General features: G+C 46.7%; 1 protein-coding gene across 1 annotated transcript in view; it reads right to left on the reverse strand.

Moving 5' to 3' along the window:
• The window catches only part of LOC132824800 (structural maintenance of chromosomes protein 1B-like), a 172,251-nt gene that overhangs the window by 100,061 nt on the left and 54,045 nt on the right, over positions 1-18,145 (reverse strand). The window contains exons 12-14 of the mRNA XM_060839544.1: positions 2,191-2,337; positions 1,896-2,033; positions 1,459-1,575 (exon numbers count right to left, since the gene is read on the reverse strand). Of these exons, the coding sequence (XP_060695527.1) occupies positions 1,459-1,575; positions 1,896-2,033; positions 2,191-2,337 (402 nt within the window). The remainder of the gene's footprint in view (positions 1-1,458; positions 1,576-1,895; positions 2,034-2,190; positions 2,338-18,145) is intronic.

The raw sequence follows: 18,145 nt of genomic DNA on the forward strand, positions 1-18,145 counted from the left end.
TACATTTATCATTATTATATGATGTTGTGTATGTTAGATGTTTTTACAGCAGTGATTGAACATTAGTCAGTATTGTTATAAAATGTTGAGATGCAGTAGTGTACTTTTCCCACTGCCTAGGAAATCTTGATCTGAAGTGATTTAAATGTCTGACTTTGAAAAGAAACTGGCTGTTGCTTTAAATGAGGTGGGGGGGAAGGAGAGGAGAAAACAACCAGTTTCTCCACAAATTCTTTAAATGACAGGCCACCTGGTGTGATTTCAAAAATAATCTTGCCTTATGTTCCATCCTATTCAATAGGCTCCATGATGTGAAGCTAGAATGGTTTATTTTGAGAGATGAACTGACACGAATTTATTTTTTTGAAAACTGATGAAGCACTTAGTTCTTCTAATGGTTGTGCACATTGTTGGACTGACAGTTTTAAGGTGACATTAAAGGTTGACCTGACTCGTAGTTTCTAAACAGACGTGTGGTTTTACACACCAATGACCAGTTTTTGTTTGGCCTGGAGATTTTTTTCTGTGCAGTACATATTTGACTGACACATCTATTAGATTATGAGTTTATTTTCACACTTATTTCAACAAATGCCCATTGCCAACCTACAGTTCCTGACATCTATCCATAGTAGACATTAGGTAAGGGCAGACAAAGGTTGTAGTCACTTGGGCACATCCACTTGGAAGTTACTCTCTAAGCTACTAACCATCCTGACTTGGAAATGCACTGCTGTTCCTTCAACTGCTACTGGGTCAAAATCCTGGAATCCACTCCCAAGCAGTAAAGTGGATCTGCCTACACCAAATGGACTGCAACAATTCAAGACATAGCTTACAACTACCTTCTCAAGGGTAACGAAAGATAGGCACTAAATGCTGGCCCAGCCAGCAATACCCACATCCCATGAATGAGTAAAACTAGTTAAAGAGGGTACATTGAGGTCAAGGGTCATATAAGAAGGCATGGAGATATGAGGAGCATGGGAGTATAACAAGGTAGGTGGTTACAAGGGGGCTTGGGCTGGGTGAGGGCAGAGAGTGGGTGACAGCAATGTGGTTTAAAAAAAAATGTGGAGAACTGGACTGATGTTCCTGAAAACAGTAGCAGGCCTTTCAACTGGGCCCCTTGGCACCAACACATCTTCAATGTTGTCTCAGACCAGCCTCCTCAAGTGAAAGACCTGAATCTTTACTACCCACACTATGATATAGAAGTATGGCCAGTGTGAACTTCAAGAACTGACTCGACTCACTTTTCCCAAAACAAGGACAAAAAACCAGACCTTGAACTTCCCAGATTAACCTGAAAATAACTACTTATGCTTTTGAGTATATATTGAAATTTATTTATGTATATACTTGCCTGCTTGTTTTGGAGTCCTTTGTGTTAGCCCTTTGCATGAAATATATTCTAATGTAAATTGGATTATCTAGTAACATATTTAATGTACTTACTTCATGCATTTGTTTCTCAATGTGTTGCATTTTCACCTCCCTATCCTCGATATTCAATCTCACCACGGTCATTTCGGACTGCAGATTTGCCAGTCCACTTTCTAGTTTTGATCTTTCCTAGTTAAAAATTCATAATATAAGGCATTTATGATCATAAGAATGAACATATTTTAACCATGCTACTTTGAATAAAGAGGATATTTTGCTCAATACATTCAGGTGTGCAGAGTGTCTGTTTTCTATGTGCAAAGTAATACTGAAGTGGGCAGTTTAAACTGGGGACTTTCTGTACAGTGGAGAGAAAGAGAACTTGAAATTATTTGAGAACAATTGAAAGCAGAAAGAACGTCTGGATTTTTCAAATTAGTTGGGCTAATAACTCAGGGTGAGTAATCTTCCTGAGACATTATTATTCTTTAATTTTAATAAATTCTTACCATATGGCTATTTGTCAAATGCTTTTTTCTAGTTTGCTCCAAATCATTAAAGGAATATCTCATTCTCGTCTCTGTCCCTTTGGCTTGAGCCTGCAACTGCCTCAATTCAGCTTCCTTCCGATTCACTTTCATTAACTCCTGTAAGTTAAGGGAATATCAACTCTATATTTCTAGCTGTTGGACTATGAGAATAAAGATAAATTTAAAAAGAGCTTTAACATATATGTGCATCAAATATAAATACATTCACAGCAGCTTTAAAGCAATGTGAATAACAATCATCAGTTTAACTCACCCTGAGTTCAATTCTCAGTTTCTCCTTAATTTCTTTCAATTGACTGATCTGCTTCTCATCCCAGCACCTGGCTTTGAACTTCAGATCACTAGAGCCCCCAGAAATGACACCAGATTTTAAGAATAGTGTTCCATCTAATGCCACTGTCTATGTTGTAAAAAGAGGATTGTAAAAAAATAACTATACATTTACCATAAAATGCATTTAAATTCATCTGCATACAAATCTAGTAAACTACTGTCAAAAGCTAACAACTCTTAACATCTTAGCACATGTTGCCAGTTCCAGTTTAGAAAAAAATAGTTTACATTTTACAACTAGACTATACCATTGGATAAAACTCCTGTCACCAATCTGCCACTGCATGAACTGCAATTCTCAATGGTGATCACACATCTTCTCCTTACAAAGTAACCTTTTCTCCCCACTGTGCTTTCTACACATTCTTAATGCTTCTCCTGCTTATACATGACTACCAAATGCTCCTGCACCTTTGCACTGTGTTCTTTCATTTCATCACAAGAAAACTGATCCATAATTGGGCCGAGTGGTGTAAAACTGGCAGGGGACTGACAGTCATCAGTTTCTTTGTTGCTTACAAGCAGAAAATACTTGATTTTTCTGAAGAACTGCGTGACCACTCATACGGATACGGGTAGACATGAATAACTACAGTCCCAGTAATCTTCTGTGTGCTTAGCTATGCCAATATTATTACCAGTGCCAACTTGTTTTGAATCTGCACAAGCACTTCTGCAGATTCTACAACTAATTCCCTTTCCTCTCTTATGCAGGAACTAGTAGCACCTAGCCAATTTCCATAGAGGGCAGCACCAGAAACCCTCAGCTCCAACTTCACCTCTGAAGCCACAGAAGCCTCAGAGGATGCACCAGCAAGGCACTTGTACCTTCCACCAACTCAGGAACTTTAATATCTGTGGTACTCTTCCTAGATTATATTTGGGAGCATCATGCAGTGAACACATTGTTGACACAAATCTACATCTGGTCAAAGAAGAATTGCCCCAGGTCAATGAAACTCTGCATGCTGTTAGAGACTGGCACTTGCTCAGCCTCAGGCCAAAGACATGTCCTTTTCTTAGCCATTAATGAATTGATCAACCTAAAGAAACATCAGAAAGCTTTGACACATGCAGTCAACAAGCTGGAAGGATTGAAGAGTCCACCAACGTTGTCAGTGCTGTGCTGGTTTCAGCGCAAGTGCCTAGTTATCTATACAGATAGGTTGGCTAGCGATGTGGAGAACCAGTTGCAGCAGAATGCTCAGTGGCTTCCAGATGTGCACACAGATTTGAACTCCATCATTTTAGGTGCTCAGCATCAATGGTAAGGCAAGAGGAGGATGAAGCACCTCAACCTCACTCTTGTCTCCCTAAGAGGAGAGGGCAAAGTGTGACAGCTGGCAGACAGGGAGGTGGAGCTACAGACAGGCACTGTAGAAGCTTCTTCTCAGGATATTCCCAGAGGTACCTACCCACTTCACCTTATCTCTGCCTGAGATCTAAAAGCCTGCTGCAGAACAAGTTAAGGTGTGAGAGTCGTAATTTTGGCAGGAGACACCCAGCAGGTCTGGGCACTCTAGGGCTAAAGGTAATGGAGGTGGAGGGAGACACTATGTATTCCAAGTCAACAGGGCCAAACATGGAGCTGAATCTCTTCACTCCAGCTGCAGAAGTCAGACTGCACTCAGACGTAGCTGAAAGCAGAAGCAGACGAAATTATACTGAGGTTGCATACGTTGCATGGGTGGAACATCACAATAAATAATTTTTCACTTTTGTAAGTACCATTTCACCTGCAATGTTAAAATGTCTCCTCCAGTATAATTTTCATTCTTGCACCTCGTTCAGTCACATCCATGTAAGAATCATAGAATGTCTACAATTTGGAAGCAGGCCATTTGGCTCATCATATCCACACCAACTCAATGAAAAACATCCCACCCAGATCCAAGCCCCTACCCTATCACTCTGCATTTTCCATGACTAATTCATTTAACCTACACATCCCTGGACACAATGGGCAATTTAGCAAGGCCAATTCAGCTAACCTGCACATCTTTGGACTATGGGAGGAAGCTGGAGCAAACCTAAGCTGACATGAGAACACGCAAACTCCACATAGGCAGTAATCTGAGAGTGGAATCGAAACGAGGTCCCTGGCACAGTGAGGCAGCAGTGCTAACCACTGAGCCACTGTGCCACCACAGAATGAGGAGCCACTTCAGATATCCCAAGGATGAAAGAAGTTGCAACCACCAAGTGTTGTTTATCTCTCTCAAACATCTGACTCCTTGACAGATAGCCTCAAAAGGTAGGGATCCTTGAACCATGATGGCAAGGATGGTATCTAAGGCATTGCATTTTAACATGGACAATAACGAGGTTGAATGCAATGAGCAGGAAATATGCTCGGGCCAGGCCTGCACACATCATTCTACACTTAAACACACCATGTGATTCAGAGTACAGAAATAGTGATGATTCCACCCATTTCTGAACAGTAAAATTTATTCTGTGCACCAGTTTTTCCAGGGGAATGCAAAGCTGGGATTCAAGGCTGGGAGATTTACATTAGGCAGCTCACATGTCTATTGTTCTTCATAGTGCATTTATGTGATGAGAAAAGCTGCACAAAGTATTGCCTCTCGCAGGTTCAATCTTCTAGCAATTCAACACAATTTGCCATCTAATTCAGCCAATGATCAATCCAAAACATTGAAGTGCCACTGATGATGGAATGTAAAAAAAATTAAGTTCCTCAGGATTCCTGTCAAATTAACGGGTACCATTAGCAACCACACTGTACAACACTCAATATCATAGCCGAACAACTACCTCATTAGCTAACCAACATTAGCACCATAAGAAGTTAGTGAACTGACTCACTGAATCTTGCTTCTTCTCCGTTCTGTAGGGCAGCATACAATCACATGGATAATGAGATGTTTTGTTCAGCACCACAAAAGGTCAAGGATCGCAAAAATAACATTTTCCACAAAAATTGCAAGTTTAATATACTCTGCACAATGCAGGGCAGCTTGACAGATTAAGAACAAAGTTCCAAACTATGAAACAAAATCCAAGCACAGCTCATTTTTCCTGGAAGCAGGTGGTTATTAGATTCTCTTTGGCCTCTCAGGCTCTGCAATGGTCTGTAGACTGTTCTATCATATTGCTGAAAATGTGTTGCTGGTTAAAGCACAGCAGGTCAGGCAGCATCCAAGGAACAGGAAATTCGATGTTTCGGGCCAGAGCCCTTCATCAGGAATGAGGAGAGGGTGCCAGGCAGGCTAAGATAAAAGGTAGGGAGGAGGGACTTGGGGGAGGGGCGATGGAAATGTGATAGGTGGAAGGAGGTCAAGGTGAGGGTGATAGGCCAGAGTGGGGTGGGGGCGGAGAGGTCAGGAAGAGGATTGCAGGTTAGGAGGGCGGTGCTGAGTTCAAGGGAATCGACTGAGACAAGGTGGGGGGAGGGGAAATGAGGAAACTGGAGAAATCTGAGTTCATCCCTTGTGGTTGGAGGGTTCCCAGGCGGAAGATAAGGCGCTCTTCCTCCAACCGTCGTGTTGTTATGTTCTGGCGATGGAGGAGTCCAAGGACCTGCATGTCCTCGGTGGAGTGGGAGGGAGAGTTAAAGTGTTGAGCCACGGGGTGGTTGGGTTGGTTGGTCCGGGCGTCCCAGAGGTGTTCTCTGAAGCGTTCTGCAAGTAGGCGGCCCGTCTCCCCAATATAGAGGAGGCCACATCGGGTGCAGCGGATGCAATAGATGTGGAGGTGCAGGTGAATTTGTGGCGGATATGGAAGGATCCCTTGGGGCCTTGGAGAGAAGTAAGGGAGGAGGTGTGGGCGCAAGTTTTGCATTTCCTGCGGTTGCAGGGGAAGGTGCCAGGAGTGGAGGTTGGGTTGGTGGGGGGTGTGGACCTGACGAGGGAGTCACGAAGGGAGTGGTCTTTGCGGAACGCTGATAGGGGAGGGGAGGGAAATATATCCTTGGTGGTGGGGTCCGTTTGGAGTTGGCGGAAATGACAGCGGATGATACGCTGTATACGGAGGTTGGTGGGGTGGTAGGTGAGAACCAGTGGGGTTCTGTCTTGGTGGCAGTTGGAGGGGTGGGGCTCAAGGGCGGAGGAGCGGGAAGTGGAGGAGATGCGGTGGAGGGCATCGTCGATCACGTCTGGGGGGGAATTTGCGGTCCTTGAAGAAGGAGGCCATCTGGGCTGTATGGTATTGGAACTGGTCCTCCTGGGAACAGAAGGAATTGGGAATATGGGATGGAGTTTTTACAGGGGGCAGGGTGGGAGGAGGTGTAGTCCAGGTAGCTGTGGGAGTCAGTCGGTTTATAGTAGATGTCTGTGTTGAGTTGGTCGCCCGAGATAGAGATGGAAAGGTCTAGGAAGGGGAGGGAGGAGTCTGAGACAGTCCAGGTGAATTTGAGGTCGGGATGGAAGGTGTTGGTAAAGTTGATGAACTGTTCAACCTCCTCGTGGGAGCACGAGGCAGCGCCGATACAGTCATCGATGTAGCGGAGGAAAAGGTGGGGGTTGGTGCCAGTGTAGTTGCGGAAGATGGACTGTTCCACATATCCTACAAAGAGACAGGCATAGCTGGGGCCCATGCGGGTGCCCATGGCAACTCCTGTAGTTTGGAGTGTTGGGGAGAATCTGCTATCGGGGTACCTACATTGGGGCTAGGGAGGGGAGCACCATTATTAAAGCAGACACTGTCAGATACCAGCTAAAACACAGCCATGTAAAGTAAACCCAGCCACTGCAGGACTGCCTGCCTGGGGCCACATTCCTGGGGGATTAGAACATGTCCGTCAGTTTCAGATCATCCTGCTACACTCTCATTGTTAATAAAGGAAACCGGTAACTATCGGATAGTGTAAATCGCACCGATACCACACTTGATTGATAAAGTACTTGCTAATGCCTCCGCTGACGTCAAACTCATTCGGGTCCTATGTTAAATGATAATATCTGTATATTCAACTATGGAGAACTATTGTGAACGCCCAGACAGCCAGACGCATGGCAATGAGGAAACCCTTCCAACAATAAACTTTTAATTTACAAGATCGGAAACTGCCGAACCCAGGATGTCTACCCATTGTTCGGCACAGCAGGAGTGGGACAGGTATCTCGGGGCAACCAATAGAGACACTAATCCCTTCACAGACAGGTGAACCGACCAATGAAAGAGCCGAAAAAGGGGAACCTGACCGGGAACTCGAGGAAGCGCGAAGTATAACTGCACCAGATCCGAAGGGAGAGACAGAACGCCTTCTCCAACGAATTTGCATGCTTTTGAATTCGTTGTTTAGTGTACCAGTTTTGATTCTGTAATAAACGGTGTTTTTGCTCCAAACTCTAGCCGGTTTGATCTCTCCTTCCAACGAACACGTAGAGACGAGACCATTCGGTTTCCGTCTCAACAGATGGTGAGCCTGAACCTGGGAAGGGAAAGAGACGACCGCAAGTTGGCCACGTTGGCGGACCGGAGGGCAGACAAACTTTCGGCCGAACTTTTAAAAGGTGAGGAAGCGCCTGTTAAAGCAAAGGCTTCCAGTAGGTAAAATTTTACAGTTAGTCAGTCTTTGTCTGCTCCCTGATCCTCACCAACACAAACAGTACTTTTAAATCAGTTTGGCAGCAACGTTGCAGAGTCCATACTGGTAAGCTATTTTCTCACTTCTTCACTAATACCTGCCTGTTATCGCGGTACTGAGGTGACTAATTGATCCATGGCTAGCCTTAAGTTAATGCGCGCTTTTTGAGTTGAGTTAATGCGTGGATTTCGGATCCTGGACGCAGCTTTTTGAGTTTGAGTTTTACGCGTGGATTTCGGATCCTGGACGCGGTTTTTGAGTTAAGTTAATGCGTGGATTTCGGATCCTGGACGCAGCTTTTTGAGTTTGAGTTTTACGCGTGGATTTCGGATCCTGGACGCGGTTTTTGAGTTAAGTTAATGCGTGGATTTCGGATCCTGGACGCAGCTTTTTGAGTTTGAGTTTTACGCGTGGATTTCGGATCCTGGACGAGGTTTTTGAGTTAAGTTAATGCGTGGATTTCGGATCCTGGACGCAGCTTTTTGAGTTTGAGTTTTACGCGTGGATTTCGGATCCAGGACGCGGTTTTTGAGTTAAGTTAATGCGTGGATTTCGGATCCTGGACGCAGCTTTTTGAGTTTGAGTTTTACGCGTGGATTTCGGATCCTGGACGCGGTTTTTGAGTTAAGTTAATGCGTGGATTTCGGATCCTGGACGCAGCTTTTTGAGTTTGAGTTTTACGCGTGGATTTCGGATCCCGGACGCGGTTTTTGAGTTAAGTTAATGCGTGGATTTCGGATCCTGGACGCAGCTTTTTGAGTTTGAGTTTTACGCGTGGATTTCGGATCCCGGACGCGGTTTTTGAGTTAAGTTAATGCGTGGATTTCGGATCCTGGACGCAGCTTTTTGAGTTTGAGTTTTACGCGTGGATTACGGATCCCGGACGCGGTTTTTGAGTTAAGTTAATGCGTGGATTTCGGATCCTGGACGCAGTTTTTGAATTGAGTTAATACGTGAATTTTGGATCCTGGATGAAGTTTTTGAGTTGAGTTAATAGGTGAATTTTGGATCCTAGACGCAGTTTTTGAGTTGAGTTATTACGTGAATTTTGGATCCTGAACGCAGTTTTTGAGTTGAGTTAAAGTGTGTTCTTCCCAGAGGTCACAAGTGGTTCCGGCAGCCCAATCTTCAGAGGTGACAAAGGGCTCTGATGGGCAATTTTCAGAGGTGACAAAGTGCTCTGACGGCCAATTTTCGAAGGTAACAAGGTGCCCTGATGGACTGTCTTCAGAGGTAATGAAGGCTCTGACACGCGAGACGTCCAGTACTGCAGTAATTTTCTTCTGAATGGGGGATTTTGTCGGGCCCGACGCGCTAGTGGGGAAAAAACTCTGGGTCTGAGTTAAGGTACAGCGTGGCTTACGGAGCCTGGACGCTTTTTGAAATTAATTAATACAGCGCTGACCGCACTTGACTGATTGGATCCTTTCTCTTTTTATTAAGCACTTTAACTCCGACAACTATCGATAGACACACTCGCTGCTAGCATTCTAAGGGGACAGAGGGCGGATCTCATCTCCTGGATAGGGTTTACCTGCACAGGCGTTTGCCTTAGACCGGTTGTTAAGAGCAGAAATCTGCCACGCGAAGGTCAGGCTTTTGAAAAACGCTCTGTTTTTAAAGCGGTACCCACCAGGTGAGATCCGTCATGGGGGACTTGAACTTTGGACCACCAAAAATGACCCACTTTCGACCATTACGCCCCGGAGTGCCCTGGTGGCACCTCACGGTTGGCACAGACGTAACTTGGCATGCCCATTTACTACTGGACAGTGTAGCAGTGCACAAGACAGCACTGGATCAAGTGTTTAACCAAGCGCCCGCCCAAAAAGACCTGATATTGACCAAACTAAAAGAGACCCTCACAAATACGGCGCTAATGAACAAAATTTTAAACGGTCTCCTACTCTCGCCGCAATATTCAGTGCGGCAAACAATAGCCCTAGGAAAACCCCCTACTGATTGGGCACCACCGACCGCCGATAAATCCCTGGGGTGGAAGACGAAACTGTTAGTCACATTCAACCCGCAGTGGCAAGGGGGCCACTGTACCTCCACCACAGCCCCAGTCATTTCGGACGCCCCTGCCAAACATGTCACTAAAACTGGGGACAGGGGACTGCGACAGGCTGAGACGAGAGTACGGACACACCGACAGTATGCGTGGATTGGCATGTATGTGGATGAAAACCAGTGTGGGGCCGGCCCAGTGAGAGAGGGAGTGAGTGAGTGGGTGCAGTGCTTTTAACAGACGCGGCGAACGGAGGTGTCGCAACAAATGTTTCATCCCAGGTCTCGGTGTACAGTGGACCGGCACCGACAGCCTGAGTGACGGGACAGGGACCGTGGGAAGCCGCCCAGCAGCCGAAAGCAGTTTTACTGGTATCGGAGTACGTGAGTGTTGTTCTCTACACTTAGCGGTTTGGGATTGATAACTTAACGGACTGGGATTTTTCTCCATACTCTCGTCTTGATTTTTAGGATTAAATGCTGCTTGTCCCCCCACTGTCACTTTTAATTACTCTTATACTTGGAAAGGAATACCTGAATGTAGGGAGGGGGCGCAGGAAGGGATGGTGGAGCTTTTACTTTAATAACACTACGGTTGTGGAATCCTAAGACGGCAAATCCCAGGGTGTCCCGTGCTCACCCTAGTTTTGGCGGGTCACCCTTCTCTGGGCGGGTCACCTTAGTTCTTGGCGGGCTTTCTTGCTTTTGGCGCGAAGACTCAGGTTCGGCGGGGCCAGCTGACTTTTGGCGCGAACGCTCAGTTGGGGCGGTGCCCGTCCGCTTTTGGCGCGAATGCTCACTCTTGGCAGTATTGCACAGTCTAGAAGGAGCTGCTCACCTGCGGACGGTCCGCCACCCCTTTTAGCTCAACTACCGCGCCACCACTACACCGGTGGGTCTCTCAAGTGTCATTGCCCTACTCCAGGGGATTGCTCGATGAACAGGTCCTCTTCAGTTACTGGGATGTCGATATGAATGATGCCTCTAACCACATCTTCTCTGACAGGTTGTACCTTTCTAACTCTAACGTCCCGACCAACAACATGCGCACTGCCGTATCGCCATATTGTGCGTTTTCATTTACAATGTTTTGTATGTCCAGTGGTTGGCTGTCCCACTGCCCGAATATCCCCCAGCCCACTTATTTTGTCTCTCTCTTTTTCCCCCGCTGATCACAGGCCTCAGGCCTCCAGCTAGGACGTGCTACTCAGCACCCAGCAGGGTGCTTGGCCCATCTCTTTTCCTCGCGGCTGCTCACTCATCTTTTTGTCCACCGGCATGGGTGTTTAGGCCATCCCTTTTCCCCTCGTGTTCACAAAGTGCCAAGAACGAGGGGGGGCCCACCTACTCCTTCTTCCGTCTATGCCCTCCACATTTTTCTGCCCCCTCTCACGAACCCATTTTTATCTTTTCTCCCAAGTCCACAGATTTTTTCATTCGCTAAAGCATTATGGACGCTCATTTTAAAGCAATTTCCTCCTGCTACTTGTCCCCCCCTCCTCAACTTTGCGGCTAGGGAGGGTTGAGCTACTGCTGCCACAGACACGGCCATTTCCAGTCCCTGAAGCGGGTATTGGCAACCATGCGGAAGATGCCAGCCAGTCTACCTGTCTGAGGCTACACTCTCCAATGCTTTGAACATGCAACCTGTAACTGTCAGTCAGTACCAAACCTTCCCATTGAAATCTCGTACAGACTCCTCTTGCCGATTGTACTGCCCTATCCTACAACCCCGCTCCCCATTCCCCACGCCATAGTCACGCCCCTTCATCGTTTTCTCCCAAACCCACACACTTTATGTTCACCGCCGGATCTGAGGTCGTCTTAGTTCTGTCTTTCATTCAGCTTGCATGAATTCAACTGGGTCTTGCTGAATAGAAGATCCGCGGATCCTTACGCTCCATCTCTTTTTAAGGTTTTAAGCTCCCTGAGGTTTTTCTACCAGGACACAGTAACTCATCTTCTGGCCTCATCTCTCCATTAGGGCATTTCACTCACTATGCTTCTACTGCCTTGCTCTGCGCCCCATCTTCTTTCCAAAGTCTCATGCTCCCTGAGGTTTGCTACCAGGACTTTCCAACCCTCATGCCCTGCCCAAATCCTTCAGTCTCCTCAGCTACGAGTGCTCCTCGCCAATTCATCTGTTCATATCTTTTGCGACGCACAGGTACGCACTGAGAACGGCAGGGTCACCAGGTTCCTTTATGATCCTTTTCCCGGGGTATCTTTTAAAGGCTGTTACTTCCCTCAAACTGATCAAATCCTCAAGTGTCAAACGGAGGAAAGTGCTACACAGACAATTTCTGTCCTGACCTGTCTGACCATCCTTTTATGATACTCTCCCTCTCCCTTACACAGGGATGAAGTCCGATATGCCCGCAGCACCTGCGCATTCTCTTTTGTCTATGCCACACGGCCCTACACACACACAGATTCTTGCATACACAAGGATTATACTTGCACCTCTCGTTTTGTATCTCGTTTGGGGGGACAAGTCCCCTCAGGCAAACAGTCCAATTTCGTCCCACCGCAAATCTCCTAATTGCCCAGACTTTTACATTGTCCCCCTCTCCATAATCATCATCATCATATCTTATACTGAGCTGGCTAGAAACACATAGGCCACCGCACGCACCACTTCTCTCATTGCTCCAGGTCAGCGCAACCTAATATATCCCTAAAGTCACTCGATGAGACGGGACCTGACGGGGAGGTGCAGAAAGAGAGGGGATCATGCAACCCCACCTTGGCACGGTTTCTACGTAGAGTTGGGGTTGCTGCCCTTCTACACCGACATGGCTCTGTTTCACTGATATCTTTGCTCTTCTGGTACTTTATTCTGCTGTCTAAACTCTTCAGTGGGCCTTCTCTTGGGAGGTCCACCTGGTTTATCATAGACTCCGCTTCGAGCGGGCAAATAGCCGCCAGGATAAGTTTGTGCCCTTTAGCTGGTGACTCAACCCCTTTTTATCTACATTGGTCTTTCTCCATTGTATAGGCGCCTTTCCCGATGTTACCAATACTGTCTGCCTCACAGTCGCGGTTCGCTCCAATATCATACCCAAGTGTCTGGGGGCGAAAATCCCCGCCCTGCCTGCTAGACGGGGTCCCGGCCGCCTTGAGGCTTACGCTGCACGCCCTGAGAGGTTAGGGGGATCTCCTGCGCTGGGTCTTCCCTAACCACACGGTGGAAATTTACCTGCTCTATTGTCCTGTTGCCACAGAGTGGATGGGGATCCTCATCATTTCCACCTTTATACTAAACGGTCTCCTTGGGCGCCTCATCGAACGATTGTCCTACGGCAACACCATTAGTTGTGCGTCCCGAGCACCGGCAGTTCCCCGGTCTGCTAATCGAAACTACTTGTGTCCCTTACTGTGCATTATCAACGCGTACCGTTTGCCTTCCCCTATGCAGTCTATTGTGGTTCCCTTCTCACTGTTACCAATCCCACTTCCCTCTCGAGGGACTTACTCTATTTTTTCGACACAACTTCTGGACGAATGTGTTTACTCTTCGAACATTGCGTTTTAAAACATACAGGCGCCTGCGCTCCTGCAGCTGCGAGCACACATTCCCACCGAGTCATAACTGCCACTCGTACTATCTTGCATTTGTATCAGTGTCCCGACTTTCATCTCCCCCGTGTACTGCTGCTGCTCAAATGGACACGGATTATCCTACTAATTGTCTTCCACACTATGCGCACACTTGATTTTAACTTTGTCAGAATATTGCGACTTGACACCGTTTGCATGACTGCTCCCCGCAATTACCTCACCGACACTGGACCAGTGTCATGATTACGTTTTTTACATTTTTCCTCTGCCTCTTCGTAATTCGACGAACATTAAAACACCTACAGTATAATCTGGCTACCCCTGCCTCGACTGCCTTTTTGTGGCAGCCCGTGCTGGGGAGCCTTTTTTCTCTGATTTGAGATCACGAATCCCTCTGACTACCTTTGTGTAAAGTTGTACCCTTTCCCTTACATGAAACCACTCCTTCTACCTCACACAGAGTTCTCTCTATTTTCATGTGACTCCTTTTTGTGGAATACTGCCACATACAGGTCCGTGACTCATAAGAATAGTTAAGGCTTTCACACTACCGTCATTATTTTCACCATGGTCTTTATATCTGCCCCCATTCCTCTTACACAAATGGTTGAGTACACTCTTCCTGGTTGCATTTGACAGTCCACATGAGCACAGACCTTATGGTCAGGAGTACTGACTGGAGACTTTGGGGACTGCCTCCCGTCCGTTCCGGTCTCCCAGACATGCCACCCCAAAGACCCCTTACAACACAACACTTTATTTCCCATAGTAGTCACATAGTTCCTGATTGACCCCGCCATATATCACCCTGGTGATGCGGGGACTCCTTTTTACTGCATTCCCACAGCCCCATCTCACTGATTTAAAGGTGATAAGGTATCATTACTTTTCAACCAGACCGCCATCCGTTGAGCTCCACCAGGAGACGCCGCTGCCACCAACTCCAACAACACGACAGCCTGTGTGTGACCTCCTACAAACGGACAGGGACACATCCAATACATGCTGTAATGCGACGTCCGCTCGTGAGCCATGATACCGGGTTTCTTGCTTACGGCTGGTTGCATTAAGGGCGGGTGATGGGGGACCTGCCAGTTAGTCTCTCCACTGGTCTACTACCGCCTTTGCGTGGGCTCGCGATTCGGGCGTAGTACATGCTATCTCTCCGGTGCATATCAGCTCTCTCAATGGTTTTCTTCCGAATTCATCTGATCCTGTTGTACCCATGACTAACTTTTCATCTTCATCCACATGAATGAAGCCTGGTTGTTCAAAGAGCCCCTACTCATTTATTTTGCCCGTCTAAATTGGGGATATGTCAATTGATCCTTCCATAACAGCGGGTGGGTGAAATGTACTGTTTGCCTTGGCAATTGAGACACTGCTGTTCTCACAGGCGGCCTTTGCGGTCTGTCCAGTATTCCTGACTGCCCTCAGCCACCCTCGGAGGCCACTGACCATGCTACTGAGCTGCCCATGCCTGTCCTTGGGGTGGTGAAATGGATGTCGCCATCTATTACTCAATGCAGCACGACTGGTTAGCCAATGACGGGTAAGATCCCTCGGGCGAGGGACAACCTAAGACAGGCACAGTCGCGCATTGACATCGGAAAGCGTGGCCTCCGTTCGTCTCCATTTGATGAGATTTCTGCCTGCTTGCATCCGTGTCGGACGGTTGAACAGCACTGCTGCTCTCTGGAGCATACTGATCTATGGGACCACCAGGGCACAGTACAGTTTCAAATCTCTAGCGGGTACCTACCTGCTGGTACCAGGCTGTTCCTACTCCCTTTCCAAACTTACAACGCCTATTTACATTTGCCGGCTCTTTGGACTACTGACTTCCGTTTACTAAATGGCTTACTCATTCTAACGCACTCGCGTACATTCCGCCAGCTCTGAATGACTTAGTGCAATGCTTGTCTAATCCTGTGCTTTTCGTTATTTCTGCAGACACTGCCTCAATTACTTCAACTATTAGTTTAGCTTAGCATGCAGCTGTGACTGTCTATTGCTTAATTGTGTAGCGGCGCGTTTTTCAGGGCACCCTTCATCCCCATATGACTGTCTCCTTAGAACCGGTGAGTCTGAGCGATACAACATCGGACACCGGTCGCCTCGTGGGGTTGCGTTCCTTACGGGATAAGGGGGTGTGGCCTCTTTCGAGGCCAAGGGAGGGAATGTTGGGGAGAATCTGCTATCGGGGTACCTACATTGGGGCTAGGGAGGGGAGCACCATTATTAAAGCAGACACTGTCAGATACCAGCTAAAACACAGCCATGTAAAGTAAACCCAGCCACTGCAGGACTGCCTGCCTGGGGCCACATTCCTGGGGGATTAGAACATGTCCGTCAGTTTCAGATCATCCTGCTACACTCTCATTGTTAATAAAGGAAACCGGTAACTATTGGATAGTGTAAATCGCACCGATACCACACTTGATTGATAAAGTACTTGCTAATGCCTCCGCTGACGTCAAACTCATTCGGGTCCTATGTTAAATGATAATATCTGTATATTCAACTATGGAGAACTATTGTGAACGCCCAGACAGCCAGACGCATGGCAATGAGGAAACCCTTCCAACAATAAACTTTTAATTTACAAGATCGGAAACTGCCGAACCTAGGATGTCTACCCATTGTTCGGCACAGCAGGAGTGGGACAGGTATCTCGGGGCAACCAATAGAGACACTAATCCCTTCACAGACAGGTGAACCGACCAATGAAAGAGCCGAAAAAGGGGAACCTGACCGGGAACTCGAGGAAGCGTGAAGTATAACTGCACCAGATCCGAAGGGAGAGACAGAACGCCTTCTCCAACGAATTTGCATGCTTTTGAATTCGTTGTTTAGTGTACCAGTTTTGATTCTGTAATAAACGGTGTTTTTGCTCCAAACTCTAGCCGGTTTGATCTCTCCTTCCAACGAACACGTAGAGACGAGACCATTCGGTTTCCGTCTCAACAGAAGGAAGTGGGAGGATTGGAAAGAGAAGTTATTCAGGGTGAGGACCAGTTCAGTCAGTCGAAGGAGGGTGTCAGTGGAAGGGTACTGGTTGGTGCGGCGGGACTGTTCTATCATATTCTCTTGGATGGTCCTCTTGATCAGTGTCCTGATCCTCAGCCTCATCTTCATTTTAACAGACTGCTATTGATTTATTTCGTCTGCATGCAGGACATTCTCTTTGTCAGCTGCTGTTTAAAGGAGTTGACAAAGCCAATGCCATAATGTTGCAGTAGAACAGTTCTGGACCATTTTGTATGGCCTGCCAGACATGCAAACGTGACATTAATGAAACTTGTGGCCTGTTCCATAATGGTCCTACTTAAAGAAAAGACCATATGACTTTGGAGATTTCCATGCTCTTTATAGTGCTAAAACTTCCTCAAGCAGAGGCGAGGGTTACAGTAACCTATTTGAACAATACTTCTCAGCCCCTTCCTATTCACGATGTTCAAATGCTCCCTACCAGTACCACCATTCCTTCAGCGGTCCAGTACAGTGAAGCCCACTCCCTTGAGCTGTCAATTTCCCTCAGATTCCATGGTTGCACAGATCATTATTAATTAAATTCTAGGACTGACTTACAGGCGGACCCCAATTGGCCATGGCCCAACACCTGCCCTCATCTAGCATCCTGATTGACATACTTGTAATTCCCAGACGACTTACACTTGACCTGTAGTATTGACTGTGTACATTTCTTGGATTGTAAGGACACAGATGCCTGGACTCTGCAGAAACAAAGTGCTTGCTTGACTTTGGCCAAGCTTGATTGATCCATTGTCTAACTGATGCTTTTCTGATGAAGGGCTTATGCCCGAAATGTCCATTTTCCTGCTCCTCAGATGTTGCCTGACCTGCTGTGCTTTTCCAGCACCACACTCTTGGCTGTAATCTCCAGCATCTGCAGTACTCACTTTCGCCCCAGTGCTTAACTGGATGAGAACCTGGTTGACTGCTGCAGTATCAGTGACTAACTGTTGTCTCCCCTCATCTGACTAAGGACTGCCCCTTTAGACTTTCACCCATTGCCATTTGCTTGAAATACATGCAGTGTATTTACTGCATGAATGGCTGGCATATGTGGTTACAGCAATAGGTACCTACAAATTGTAACCTACAAATTGACTGTTCAGTCACAAGCAGCCTTCCTCTCCCATTGCATTAAAAAGTAGTACAAGCAACAGAGGCTGGAAGCCTCAAAGACAGCACTGAATTCAAAATGTGTTGATTAAGCAATGAGATCGAAAGAGGCTATACATCTTCAAGTAAGTCATACTGTGAGTGAGCACTAAGAAAGCCAGTTAAGAACGATCAGATAAATGTGTGATGTCAGCATAAAAGCAGCCTGCATAGATGAATGAAATGCATGGTGACCTGTCCATGCAAAATGACCTGTTAGAAACATGCAAAGTGTCCCTGAGCTCAAAGTAAAGCACTGAAGTGATGTCTATGTTGGTCTGACAGCAGGCATAATCACGTGACAAGACTGGTAGTTTGCCAGTGCCAGCTTGTGTGAATAAAGGATTGAGGAATATTCAGGAATATTAGAAGCAGTTGCAATATGGGTGGAACACGCAGTGTGTTTGAGCTACTGGATCCAAGCTCTGTTTTACTTGTTGGCAATTTGCACCATCTAGTTTGTTAGTGGAAAACAGCAGAATTGAAAGTGGCACTCAAAAAGAGTGAATGGAGGCTTTACGAAATGCAAACATATGGAAATAAGGTAGTCACCATTCAACAGCTA

Source organism: Hemiscyllium ocellatum, chromosome 19 (genome assembly GCF_020745735.1).
Source record: "Hemiscyllium ocellatum isolate sHemOce1 chromosome 19, sHemOce1.pat.X.cur, whole genome shotgun sequence".
NCBI classification, from domain to species: Eukaryota; Metazoa; Chordata; class Chondrichthyes; order Orectolobiformes; family Hemiscylliidae; genus Hemiscyllium; species Hemiscyllium ocellatum.